Source organism: Actinia tenebrosa, unplaced genomic scaffold (assembly GCF_029948245.1).
Source record: "Actinia tenebrosa isolate PJP-AT-01 unplaced genomic scaffold, QUT_ActTen_1.0 PGA_scaffold6__47_contigs__length_16458017, whole genome shotgun sequence".
NCBI classification, from domain to species: Eukaryota; Metazoa; Cnidaria; class Anthozoa; order Actiniaria; family Actiniidae; genus Actinia; species Actinia tenebrosa.
The window spans coordinates 16261571-16276245 of NW_028292583.1; the positions used below are offsets into that span (position 1 = coordinate 16261571).

At 40.2% G+C, this 14675-nt stretch overlaps 1 protein-coding gene across 3 annotated transcripts in view; it reads left to right on the forward strand.

Annotated features, from left to right (window-relative positions):
- The window catches only part of LOC116288527 (uncharacterized), a 52208-nt gene that overhangs the window by 21754 nt on the left and 15779 nt on the right, over window positions 1-14675 (forward strand). For all 3 annotated transcript variants that reach the window (XM_089038744.1, XM_089038743.1, XM_089038742.1), the window contains exons 3-4: window positions 8210-8284; window positions 8754-8801. In XM_089038744.1, the coding sequence (XP_088894870.1) occupies window positions 8210-8284; window positions 8754-8801 (123 nt within the window). The remainder of the gene's footprint in view (window positions 1-8209; window positions 8285-8753; window positions 8802-14675) is intronic.

The window sequence follows — 14675 nt, forward strand, 5'->3', positions numbered from 1 at the left end:
CCAAATCAATTCATGACTGTGGTCATCCTGAGATAGCATGGTATCCGGCAAAACATGTTTGTCAAGTTAGAGAAATACAATTATAAGTAATTTATTTAATATGTCTCTTGGGTTTTTTATTTTCGATTTATCATTTTTCTTTCACGAATTATAAATTGTTGTTTTGCTGACTTAGAAATTTATATTTTATTTTCAATGGAAATCATTTATTTTCAGAGCAAAATTTGGGTCAAAATTATACATTTAGGGACCGGTCATTATTTAAGTTGGAGGTAGGGGGGGGGGGGGGTGGAGGAGAAATTGTCAGTGACGCAAAAAAATTTCAAGGCCCCCCCTTTGAAGGCATCCAAGTTTATCGAAAACCCCCCACGGATTGTAGTAAAAAATTTAAAAATTTTCCCTAAAAGTCATTTTTAAATTTCAAGACTTTCACTAGCAAAAATTTCAGGCCCCCCCCCCCCCAATTTTTTCTCCCCCCCCCCCCCCCAACTTAAATAATGACCGGTCCCTTAGCCCATGAGGTTTTTTTTACTGACATTTTTTTTTTTCTAGTATTATAATGGTTTCAGACTTTATCTTATACTATGTTGCAGTTATACAATGCCGAATGAATAAAATACATCGTATTTGCTTATGTTTAAAGGAGACGGAATAAATAACTTTGAGGAAGAAGATCAAGCGGTTTTGGGATGACAAGTTGGACAGTGAATCTGACCATGAAGAGATAAGAGGAAATGAAGGAAGGAGATTGGTTGAAACTTGGGATATTGATATCGAAGACGTAGAAAGAGATTTTGAACAATCTAGTGCAGAAATAAGCGTTGCCGTCGAAGCAAGTTCCCGAGTGACCCTTATTAACTGGATTGCCTTGTTTGTGTGCTTTTGGTCTGCATACTTTTCTGTACCAGACCGAGGCATTGATATTCTCCTCGCCTTTTTTAAAGCGATTTTTCAGGTTTTGTGTGAGCTTTCGCCAATCATTTTCCCAACCGCAGTATTGGTTTTCCCGAGCTCCTTCAAACTCTTGAAAAATTATCTTTCTTTTAAAGATAAGCATTCAAAGTATGTTGTTTGTCCGAAATGCGACACCCTATACCGTTTTCAAGACTGCATAACAACAAGATTCGGGCGTGTCATTGCTAAACCATGTTCTCACATTGCTTTTCCGAATCACCGTCAATTGTTTCGCCGCACACCTTGTGGAGCGGAATTGCTTAAGGAAATTCGTTTGAAAAATGGACAGACGAAATTGTACCCACATAAAGTTTATTGTTATAAAAGCATCAGAGACACTCTAACTCACTTTATTAAGCGACCAGACTTTGTACAAAAATGTGAGATTTGGAGAAATCGGAATGTACCGGACGATATTTTAGTTGATATTTACGATGGCCAAGTGTGGAAAGATTGGCAATATTTTAACGGCACTCCTTTCCTTGCCCAGCCTAATAATTATGCTTTTATGCTGAATGTTGACTGGTTTCAGCCTTTTAAGCACAGTGTCTATAGCGTTGGAGTCATATATATGGTCCTCCTAAATCTTCCGAGAAAAGAAAGGTACAAAGAGGAAAACGTAATAATAGTTGGGGTAATACCTGGTCCACACGAGCCCAAATTGAATATCAATACGTACTTACAACCACTTGTAGCCGAATTGAACTTATTGTGGCACGAAGGCATCCAAGTTCGGCCTCATGGGAGTAGAACAGCAAGATGTTTTCGAGCTGCCCTCCTTTGTATTGCTTGTGACATTCCTGCACTAAGAAAAGTTTGCGGTTTCTTAGGATGTACTGCTCACCGAGGGTGCTCAAAGTGCACAAGATTTTTCCCCGGAGATTTTAGTAGCATGGATTTTTCAGGTTTCGAAGATGACGATACACCAAGGACAAATGAAGAGCACCGAAGAGAGGCTCAGAAAATACTCAATGCAACAACCGCTGATGAACGAAACCAAATTGAAACTTCCACTGGAACAAGATATTCTGAACTCTTACAGTTGCCTTACTTCGATTGTACTCGTTACCATGTTGTTGATCCTATGCACAATTTGTTTTTAGGGACAGCAAAACATTTAATGAAAAATGTATGGCTAAATGCTGAAACGCCAATTATTTCTAAAGAAAATTTGAATAAAATCCAGGAAAAGGTAGATGACGTCAAAGCACCATCATTTATTGGGCGTCTCCCGAAAAAGATATCAACATCGTTTGGAGGATTTACTGCTGATCAGTGGAAAACATGGACTCTCTTGTATTCTGTATTCTGCATTTGGAATATCGTTCCAACAGATGATTTGGAGCTGTGGAGGTTATTCGTATTGTCCTGCTTTCACCTTTGCTCTCCACTTATTACAACTGAAGAGCTACAAGAAGGACATGATTACCTAGTGGAATTTTGTAAATCGTTTGAAAAACGATATGGAAAGGAACGTGTTACGCCAAACATGCATCTACACCTGCACCTCAAACAATGTATTTTAGATTACGGGCCTGTATATTCATTTTGGCTTTTCAGCTTCGAACGTTTCAATGGGATTTTAGGAGCGTTTCGAACTAACAATAGATCTGTTGAAATACAAATCATGAGAAAATTTCTCCAAAAGCATGAACTAAGAGATATCCCTTTACCAGAGAGATTTCGAGAAACTTTCCAACCAGTATTTCAACTTCTTCAGGAGGCACAACAAGTAGGAACACTTGGCGAAAGCATCCCATCAATACCATCAACACTTAATCTTTCAGTTGGCCAAGTACTACGTTGCTTAGAGTGGAGCAATATGAATGCATACTCATGTTTTTCACCTCGATCCATTGATGTTCTTGATGATGACTATACAGAATATCTCTTTAAAGCTTATGAAACAATTTTACCTCAACACTCGGTCATTGAATGTGTTACCGATACGTTTGAGAGAATTAGTACCATTGGATATTCGGGGACAAAGCTAGGGTCCTCTGACTCTAGACTGGAACGTTCTTCCTTCATTCTTGCAAGTTGGTGTGGCCAATATAGTGGCAGTATTGAGACCGATTCATTTGACTTGCGCCCCGGTGTTGTCGATTTCTTTCTTAAACAAACCATTATAATTGATGGCAAGCAGGAATCATTGTGTATGGCAAAGGTTCGATGGTATCAGCGACATCCAGAAAGACACAGGATTGGCAGACCACATGAAATTTGGTGCAGAAACTTGTTTGAAATGGAAGGGCCCTCTACATTCATTCCCATACAAAGGATACACAGCCAGTTTGTTGCTGCTTACGATGTTATTGACAAAGAAAGAGTATTAATTGTTTGTCCTTTACAACGTAAATTGTACGGATGATGGAGATGACAGTAAAGTATCATCCAGGAAAAATATTCAAAGCTATCAAAAATAAACTGTTTGAACTGTGCATCAGTAACTAGATAGTCAAAATGAAAATTGAATGAATTCTTTGATGAGTTTAAAATTAGATGAATTAAAATAATTATGAATGAAATTGCATATATTGCCAATAAAAAAGATGAATTCATATGTTTAGACTAAACAAAATTGATGCTTCAAATAATATTACAGATGTTAGCGGTTTGAAATGCAGCTGAGGTTAATGGGTTAATGAGTTTTCTTATTGTCACTGGAAAAAACGCATGTACGACTTACGCATATTAAAAATACATCGTCCGCGTTTTTTCCTGTGTGTATCAACGCATATAACCTCACTTTCATGACATCAAAGCAAAACAATGATTGAATTAATGTGGTCGCAACATTGATGTCATGCGTTAGGAGAAAAAATTGACACATGACTGAGATGGACCTGCATGCACTCCCCCCTCGTAAGTCGTAAAAACAAGCCAACATCCATCATAATTCAGTTGAAAAATTATTGATTTGTTTTGAAAAGTTTTGATTGCAATAAATTGAAACGGAAACCTCACATCGGATATACTCAGTTTGGGGTATTGTATTTGCTCCCCAGGTAAATATGGGGCAAAGCCTAGTGCAAAGTTGATTTCATATGTGCCCTTCATTTGACAATAGGGCAAATATAGGGCAAAAACGGTTATCATATATCCCCACTGGGTAAATGCGTCTAAACTAAGGGCAAATATATAACATATTTACCCATGTGTTCAGATGTATGGCAAAGCAATGGCAAATTTATTAGAAATTTACCCCGACCTTTGCCTGCATAGGCAAATGTATGGGCAAATATAGAGCACCATATTTGCCCAACATTTGCCAAGCGGACATATGATGACCAAATCCATTATTTCGTCGAGTGGAAATATTCCTCGTAGCCTTTTCTATACATTTATAATATATTCATATGTTAACTTTAGTTTAAGCTATGTTTAATTCTAAGATTTTTACTCGTATTACTCTTTAATAAGATATCACACTTAGGAATTTACTATTTCTTTTAGCATATTGATTATAGACTGACACATGTCATGAAGTTATTATAAATAGAGCTCATGTAATTAGTTTAAGTCAGAGAAAGTAGAATAAAAATCCTGGAGCTCGTACCGAGAGCGGTCGTCCCATAGTCCATTACACACAATTCTTAAAGGGCCACTTGGACGAAAATCGCTCCAAAATTAAAACTCTTTCATTCGAGCTGGAACTTTGCTGAAATAATCTAGGATACATTAAGAACCACCCACTGGAATATCTTTCTGATATTCGAAAGGAAAGGGCCAAAATTTTACGATTTATTTTCGTCCGCCATTAATTTCTTTGAATCACAGAATTCGACTCAAGAAGACTGGCACGAGTACTTATGACGTCATTTACTCAACCCAAACCAAAACATTGGTGGGTAATGTATGTGCCATGTTCGTAAAACTCGGTTTATTTGGTTTATTCAGAAAATATATAATGTTTCATTCGGTTTCCTAACTACTATATGACCAAACAATGTCTAGGCGCTGAAATTTTTCAGTTTCAATAATACTGACGATCATAATTCGAAAATTTCAATACATCTCGGCAAGCCAAGAATCACAACAAAGTAGGACGCATGGACGAGATTCTAGCGGTTCCATCGCGCGAAGTGACTGAGATATTCGGGATTCGAATCATTTTAAGGATAACAATTTTTCAAGGTATATTTACATACAAGGGCAAAGAACAACCTCACAATTTGGGTCCGCGAGACATCCGACACAATGAAAGAAAAATCTACGAGCTGAGTGACAGACGCCGCTGTCGCGCGAGTAATAAATAAGAAACCTTTGACATGTTCTATTACAAAGATGATATTAGATAATCGTATGTTTGTACCTATTCAATGCATAATAAACATTTTGAAGCAAATAATGACCGTTCTGTAGTAAATCAGCTAGGAGAATTACGAGATCACATTCTAAATTATTCGGCACATAGATCTAAGTATATTGTCACAAATCTTTATATCACAACGCAGAATTCAAAAGGCAATCGGTTGTTTTCATAACATCAATCACTATTAGATTACATTGAAACTTCAAATTTAAGATCTTTATATCATGGACAGTAGGTAGCAAATACAAATAATGAAATGAACGTAAGGAATTTTTATGAAAACCTCTTCCTAAGCATTGCTTCTTCTTCTAGTTCGGCTTCATCTTCATACATTATAATTTATGGTTCTAACTCTTCAGGATTGACAAAGCGAGCGTCCAAAGGAGTTTCCATCATATTTGAAGAGGTATCAAAGGTTTAAAAAAAGTCTGTTTAGAGATTCTTTTCACGATAACGCGTTTAAAACATCAAATAAACTTCAGGTAATTTAACAAGAAATGTATAGTCAAAACGACGCTAACATGACAGTGTTGAGTAAATGACGTCACAGCGTAAAACTGCTGTACATAATGACTCGTTGGCCGTGACACAAAGAAATTAATGGCGGACGAAAATAAATCGTAAAATTTTGGCCCTTCCCTTTCGAATATTAGAAAGATATTTCAGTGAGAGGTTCTTAATGTGTTCAAGATTATTTCAGCAAAGTTCCAGCTCGAATGAAAGAGTTTTAATTTTGGAACAATTTTCGTCCAAGTGGCCCTTTAAAGTGCTACTTGGACGAAAATCACTCCAAAATTAAAACTCTTTCATTCGAGCTGGAACTTTGCTGAAATAATCTTGAATACATTAAGAACCACTCACTGAAATATCTTTCTGATATTCGAAAGGAAAGGGCCAACATTTTACGATTTATTTTCGTCCGCCATTAATTTCTTGTTACAAGAATTCGGCTCAAGAAGACTGGCACGAGTAACTTATGACGTCATACATTCAACCCAAACCAAAACATTGCTGGCTTATGTATGTACCATGTTCGTAAAACTCGGTTTATTTGGTTTATTCAGAAAATATATAATGTTTCATTCGATTCCTTTACTACTATATGACCAAACAATGTCTAGGCAATGAAATTTTTTCAGTTTCAATAATATTGACGATCATAATTGGGAAATTTCAATACATCTTGGCACGCCAAGAATCACAACAAAGTTCATAGTATGCATGGGAGTTATTCTAGCGGCTCCATTGCGCGAAGTGACAGGGAGATTCGGGATTTATTCGAATCATTTTAAGGACAACAACTTTTCAAGGTATATTCACATACAAGCGCAAAGAGCAACCTCACAATTCGGGTCCGCGAGACCCAAAAGCCACAAAAGCAAAATCTACGTGCTGAGTGACAGACGCCGCTGTCGGGCGAGTAATAAATAAGAAACCTTTGACATGTTTTTTTTTACAAAGATGATATTAGATAATCGTATGTTTTTACCTATTAAATGCATAATAAACACTTTGGAGCAAATAATAAACGTTCCGTAGCAAATCAGGAGAATTACGAGCTCACATTCTAAATTATTCGGCACACAGATCTAAGTAATTATCAACAAATCTTCACATCACAACGCAATCGGATTTTTTTATATCATAAATAGCTGTTAGATCATATTGAAACTTCAAATTTAAGATCTTTATATCATGGACACTATGTAGCAAATACAAATCATGGAATGAATAACTCCTTCGTTGGTAGTAACTGGTTCTAACTCTTCAGGATTGACAAAGAAAGCGTCCAAAGGACTTTCCACCATTTGAAAAGGTATCGAAGCCTTAAAAAAAAGTTTACTGAGTTCATTCTTTTCACGATAACGCGTTAAAACATCAAATAAACTTCAGGTAATCGAACAAGAAATGTATGGTCAAAGCGACGCTAACCAGTCAATGGGTTGCATGTATGACGTCACAGAGAGAAACCGCTGTACATAATGACTCTTTGGCTGTGACAAACAAATTTATAATGGCGGACGAAAATCAACCATAAAATTTCGGCACTTTTCTTTCGAATATTAAAAAGATATTTCAGGGAGTGATTATCAATGTATCAAAGATTATTTCAGCGAAGTTTCAGCTCAAATGAAAGAGTTTTGATTTTGGAGCGATTTTCGTCCAAGTAGCACTTTAATGGAGGGAAGAACGAACGTTTTCAGGTGGATCCGAGAGTGATCACGGTACTTAAACTAGGCACCCCTATTTTCGAACTGCTCCGCCACCTCTGTTCAAAGTTGCCTGCTGGCAATCAAACTTTGGCCCAGTTTAAACAAAGGTAGTACTGACTGACAAGCTGGGCTTTTGTGGTGTCATATAAGAAAATGTATGTCATATAAGAAAACGTTTTAACGTTTCCCCTCTCAAACTGGCTTAATCCAAAATCTAACCACACAGAGCGAAAAAGGTACTACTTTTCAAAAGTCAGATGAGATTACTTTATTTCGCATTTTGACAATTTTATTTAGGTTTTTAGTAAGGATCGCCATACATTTCCTTAGCATTTAATTCGGCACTTGAAATTTGACGTTTAAACTGGGCCTTGGTAGTAAACAGAGTCACTCTCTGGTTGTTGGTAATTGGTATATATCTGTTCCTTACACCCTTAAACAAATGCCGTACAAACAAGGTGAACTACAAAAATATTGGAACTATAATCCAATGATGAACCATATTAGTACACAAGCAAGGTGTGAAGTTTGTTGCAAGGACAATATCTGTTTGGGGCGTGGTCTTTCGAGGGAAGACCATTATTATATTTTGAACTTTTTATAAACATTAAAATATTTGAAGAGTCGAATCTGTATTTTTGAAGGGACTCTGATGGGTCACGGCGTTCTGTAAAAAATTATAGCTAAAACTTTGCCAGAACCTAATTGAAGTACGTTCTAATTTAAGGAGCATCAGCTGACGCAGTTCTCAAAACATTTGCTGTTCAGGAAACAGAGAGAGACAAAAAGAAGCTGATCCCAGGTATCTAGTTAGAAATGGGTGGGTCAAATGTGTATTTCTCTGACGTTTTTTCTTTCTTCTTTTCCATCTTTTTTAATATAAAAAGTGATGCGAGGGGATCAAAAACTGTAAACTGATTACGTCAGTGGATGTTAGATTCTCTAGGTTATAAGCCAAGCTAGACTGTCGCACAACGCTACACGTTAGGGGGATTAAGGATGATTGAGGGCGTTGGGGGTCATCATTGATCACTGGGATGGAAGACAATATCATCCTTCTTTGATACAACTGCAAAAATATTGAACTAATATTTAACCTGTTTATTGTAGAATATAAAAATTAATTGCATCAGTATCGTATATAAAGGGAAACCATTTCAACTCCCTTGTTTCACCTTGAAGGCGAGTCACCGAGCCAAGAAATCTTAAGGAAAGTGGAAGGTGGAAAGTGGTTTTCCATCATTGTTAATATATTTCTTGTGTTCACGCAGAAAATAGTAAAAGAGAAACCGCCAACACTAACCGCCAACTGTCACCAGGTATATAGGCTTGTTCTCGAATTACACATTTGTTATTGGATTACTGCATTTCATATACATTTTTGACTAGCTCCTCAGTATAGATCAAGGACTGTGAGTAAGGATTGAGATGAGCAGCAGTAAGGGGGACTCGCGGAATCCAAGTCACTAAACATCGAATTTCACGGGTATTACCTGCGTTTCAGGCCCCTCTAAATGTGTGCGTCCGCATCGGGTATTACCCGCGCGATGATTCCCCTTACTGCTGCTGTGTTTGCGAAGGTTAAAATATTTGTCTCATATACGATGCACGAATGTAAAGAGTTTGTTTATGACTTCTGTGTAAAGTGCTTGAAACCCAAGTTTAAACCCACTAAGCCAAATAAGTATGTTTGTTGTGGTAAGAAAATGCAAATAGAAGATGACACGTCAGCACAGTGTTACGAGTGTGGTAAAAACATTCGTAATGCCGTACCAAATGCTACCAGAGAGCAGTATTACGCCAATGGAGGTCGTAAGAAAACACCTTATAAGAGAATAAAATACTTTAGGGACTGGATGAGTCACATCCAAGGTTATCGACCGGTATATTTAGACAACGAAGTAAAGAAGAAAATCATAGACCACTTAAAAGAGCCAACCCCGCAAAGTCTGCGGAAAACGCTGAAAAAATTAAGACTAGGGAAATATTACAAAGCTATTCCCTATCTTTTGTCTGAAATTACCGGTAAGTCTATTCCTGAGGTTTCTGATATGACAAAAGCCGAGTGGATGTTTTGTCGGTTGGATAAGGATATTCCTTATTACCCTGACGTAATTTACGAAATATTTTACAAAATAGACCCCAACCACCCCCTGTTAGGATGGATTCCCAGGCGATGATGTAATTGGATGGGGATTTCCCTCTACGCTTAACTCTAGTGATATGCATTTTACGCAAGTTTTCTTTACGACTGCGTAATATTTTGTGAGACCACTACAGGCTGTGTAATATTTTGTGAAAGCGCCGCAGGCTGTGTAATATTTTGTGAAAATACCATCTACTTTGTAACAACTACAAAATCGCCGTGACCAGTTTGTGGAAAAAATCGAGGAGTGTAAGACAGTGGCCTTAAACTCTGGCAGAGCTGCCATGGATTCGATTTCATTTAACGCCGCCGAGTTTTTTCAAGCATTGACGGAAATGGGCGATAAGCAGATCGAAGATTTTCTTTCTTTTTTTCCCCAGTTGCCTAATATATTAGATTTATCTCGACAAGCCGCCGCTGAGGAATTAAGAAGAAGGAAATATGAGGCCGATATCAAGAAAAAGACGGAAGAAGCAGCTGTGAGGGTTCGCCACAAATATGAAACTCATCTCAAGAGAGAACAAAGTGCCGAGCGGCGAGTAAGGAAGTTGAGGAATCGTAGCGTTGGTGCTGAAATCAATTCTTCGCAGGAACTATGAACTTCAATTTTAGCCCATTATTCCTAAGCAATTTGGGTTTATCGATAGGGCATGACTTGTATTAACCCGGACTTGACGAAATAAAAATTGTGAAACTACTTAATTTGCATATTTTCTAGACTGTCGTTCAATATGTAAATAAAATCCTGTCTTGCTCTTTTCAAAGCAGATGTTTACTGAGCAAGCTTTCTTTGAAGCTCCTCTTTTGCTTCTTGGTAGATCTTTTTGCGAGATTCCTCGGAAAGATCTTTTACGACTGTTTTTTTATTCCTTATGTCCGACTTTAATTTCTCGTACTTTTCCTCTTCGGCCAGAATAAGCGAGAATTCTACGTCGTCTATCTTTCTGTCGCGCAATGCCTTTGAGACAAGATCGGTAATTGTATTTACTTTAGCCCTTGACAGAGCTATTGTCGTGTCGTGCTTGGATATTTTGCTTGACAACTGTTTCATAATGCCTGTAGTAACAGCAGAAATAATACCACAGGCTGCCCCAACGCCGGCCAAAGGAACTCCAACAATTATTCCCGGTCCAGTAAGCGAAGTAGCAACGCCGGAGCCTGTTAACACAACAGATATGGATCCTGAAGTTATCGCAATCTTATGTAGCGTACTCCGGGCTCTGACGTATTTTTTCCTAACTTTTTCGTAGTGTTTTGTCTGCCCTTCCAAGTAAGCCAGGATTAAATTTGCTTTATTGAGCCTGAAGTTTTCGGCATTCATTTCGTTGGGTGTAGTATAGAGAACATCTGGGTACATTTTAGGTGCTGATGGTATAACATCCATTATATATACTAATGTACGACGCTTTTGGGAATGACAATGAGGAGCAGCCACATCATGACAACCGGGATTACTGGAATTGGAGAGCATTTAGGAAGATGTTTCCGCATGCAGACCCTAGTAAGTTCGAAAGAAGACCCGATGGGATTTACTTCAACGGCGAAAGAATGTACAGTAATGCGGACTTGGAGCCAAAGGCGACCACCAAGCCACCAAAACCCGTGCATAAAGAAAGGCTACCTAATTTTCCAAAGAATCTATTAATAACCAACCAGGATTACCCATTTTACGATGCTTAAGGTGGCGTAAACAACTTTGATAAGATAGTGACGCATTTAAAGATTCCAGTGGGTAAGCAAACGTTTGACGTAGTAATAAGGGATATCTTTAAGGATTTTAACCTTACGCACACTTCAGGAAAAGAAGCCCACGAATGGTTAAAGGGGCCTAACTTTAAGTACTGGTCGCAGCAGTTAAACTTTGCCGTCTGGGCGGCTACAAAGGGCTGCGGGGTTGCCGCGGATATGTTCGACATTGCCTTTCTAAGGTTCCACGTTGCCTTTACTATGCGGCGCATATTGAAGGAACTTAGCGTACCACTGCCGGGGGAAAAGCCATTCAATCGAATGGATAACCACTACGATTCCGCTGCCCTAGAAAGACTAATGAATGAATTTAAGCCGCAGCAAAAAGACTTTCGTTATCGGGAAGGCGCCACGCATGGCTTGGGTATTATCTATGCTTGGCATGTTGACGGCGTGCGTCCGGCACACATGTATCGTCAAAAATACCCCGGGATCCTAAAGTTTTACGACTTGGGCGGTCGTAAGAATGACGTTACGCTGATCGATAGGATTGAGACAATTTACCCCAGTCCTTGGGATCCGTTTGTATTATTAAAAGGAAAAGGCCTAAGAAACCTAGCTCGAATTAACCGCAGCATTGAAGCATTTGTCTACTGCATCCTGGGAGCGCAGGTAAATACCCGCAGCCCCATTGTTGGATCCCAAGGTGCTTCGCGGGAAACGCAACAGGAATTCCTAACCCTGTTTGAGTCCGCAATAATAGAAAATGACATATCCAAGTCGGTGCAGAGATATCAATTAGCGGTGCAGCAATCTAAAGTGCGGCTAGATTATGCCTTGAGTCCTGGTTGTTGGTTAATGCCAAGTAACTTGGTTATTAACACCAATTCCGTTGTGGGTTATAACAACAAGCTGCAGCGAGCAACCGAAGACATGAAGTTTGGAGCGAATGACGTAAACTCTGACATGACCAAGGGCATTCCTCACTTCGTAGAGAAGCCAAAAAAGGAACACGAAACTAAGCTACCCGTAGTTAAGAAACCATCAAAGAAGGTTTTGCCTGCGATACCTGAGGAATATGACCATAACTTACTAAAGGCCGGCTTGGCCACCGCAGGCGTTGGTCTGAGTTATTATATATGGCGATGAACAACCCCTACGTAGCCGGAGTAGATTGTGTCTATACGACTTACACAGGCGAGAAAAAATACACCCAGGCATCTTGGGTTGATGTCACGGGCATGTCCGTGAATTTGAACTACTCAGGAAAGAAGTTGATAATATGCAGCATTTGCATTGGCACGAGCAGCCACGCCAACGTGGGCTTCAGGTTCCTGGATGACAATGGCATACTGCAGCCTATGCGTGTGAAGACAAACAACAGGGAGCCTACGCATTTCTCCGTAGAGCCCAACCCCGGCAGCGCCGAAAACATCTCGGTTTGGACTTTCCACATGGTTGCTGATTGCCACGGGAAGGTAAAGCTGCAAATGAGAGTAGACGACACGGGCGTAGTAACGATAAATAGCATACATGACCAAAGAGATCGACCTTATAATCACGCTACCATTAGCACTCTTACGGTGCTTAGCCTTTAGAGGCAAATTTATTTGCTGAAATATATGAATCCACACGCGAAGGAAGATTGGTTTCTCCATTACCTGGAGGAAAAGGAGTACGTGGGCGACAAGTGGCAAGACGCCGGATTGTGGGCGGAGGTTGGAGGCCTGGGATTGATCATGTGCACTATTTGTATTTCGGCGGGGTACTCATGCAATGCCGGTTTTAGGATCGTTGATGAGAATAACCACCCATTACCACCATACAGGGTAAAAAGTAATACCAGGCATCCAACTCATTTTTCGTCGGAGCCTGTTCCTCCGCAAGGGGAAGACATAACACCGGTAACTTTCCATATGATAGCTAATTGCCAATATGCGAAGCTTCAAGTTCGCCCCAGCGATGGTAACGGCCGCATACGAATAAATGCCGCCCCGACTGTTAACCCTTCGACGGATGCTACTTGGAATCATAAGCCCATTAGCACCATGAGTGTGCTGCCGCTAGTTCCGCATTATCAAGGCGGTGCGAATACTATCTTTACTTATCCCCAGTCGAGGACGCCTCGGATGCCTGACGACGATAAGCCACCAGTAATACACAAGGATAAGATTAACCCCTCATCTTCTTCAGGAGTACCACTCCAATAGCGACAACCAAGATCCAAATGTTGTTGCCCACGAACTTCAACAGTTCGCCGCCGGCCCTAAGTGCCAAGGAAACAACCGAACCCAGCAGCCCAGGAAGGCCGGCTGCCATCTTTTTTCCCAAGTCCGTCAGCCCATTGCCTAATTTCTTTACGTCCGCGCCTGTAGCCTTAAGCGCGGACACGATCACGCCTACTACGCTCGAAATAGCGACCGCAAATGCCAGCGGAATACCATACTTCACCAGAGCTCTTTTTACCTTTTCCTTGGTGGTAAGCCCCAACTCCTTTTCCAGGTTTTCTCTTTGCGCCTGTAATTCCGCAACCCTCTCCTGAAGGGTTTCTACTTCCTTTTGAGCTGCTTCCCTTTCCTCTTCGGGACGAGTCTGGTCGTTGATTATTTCCTGCTGCCGCTCTATTTGCCCCTCCAGGTCTTCGATGGCCTGATCTCTTTGCCGGATTTGCTTTTCTTTAGTATTGATTTCGGCAACCAACTGCCGCCGTTCCTCCAAAGAGCCGGCTATGGTGACATTCAAGTTTTTGGCTTCTTCCTTGCTCATGTCCAGGTCTTGCAGGGCGAGCTCGAAGGCCTTTTGGGCTTGGTCTCTATCGCGTAGGGCATTGTCTCTTTGTTCTCTCATCTGTACTATTAGCTGATTTTTGTCGTCAAGTTCTCTCTTTTGAGCATCGAGAAGTAGTCGGTTATGTCTCATGTAATCTGCTTCCCTTTCTTCCAACGTTTCTTGTAGCCCCTCGGTGCGTTTTTCTAGTGCGACCCTTTCATTCAGGGTTTCCAACCTTTCTAACGCACTCCGGGTAGCCACTTGGAAGCCCCTTAATCTTGCCACGTTGACCTTAACTGAGCCAGTATCATCGAAGAGGATTTGTGGTTTGGTCCAACGGTTAGCGTCGGGATATCTCATGTCTTGAACGCTTATGAGGACTTTGTTTCCGCGTTCTGTGAGCTTTATGTCGTCGGCCTCAAAACGGGGATAACGCATCCTCAGTTCTCGCGTTGCCCACTCTACGGTTTCCCGCGCGGTTGCTCCCTGCTCGTTCATATCCCGAAGTTCTAAGTACTCGGGGACGGGGCTGCCGCGGTTCCTTGATTGCCACATGCGATTCAAGGAGGTCTTGATGCTTTTCCACCTACTA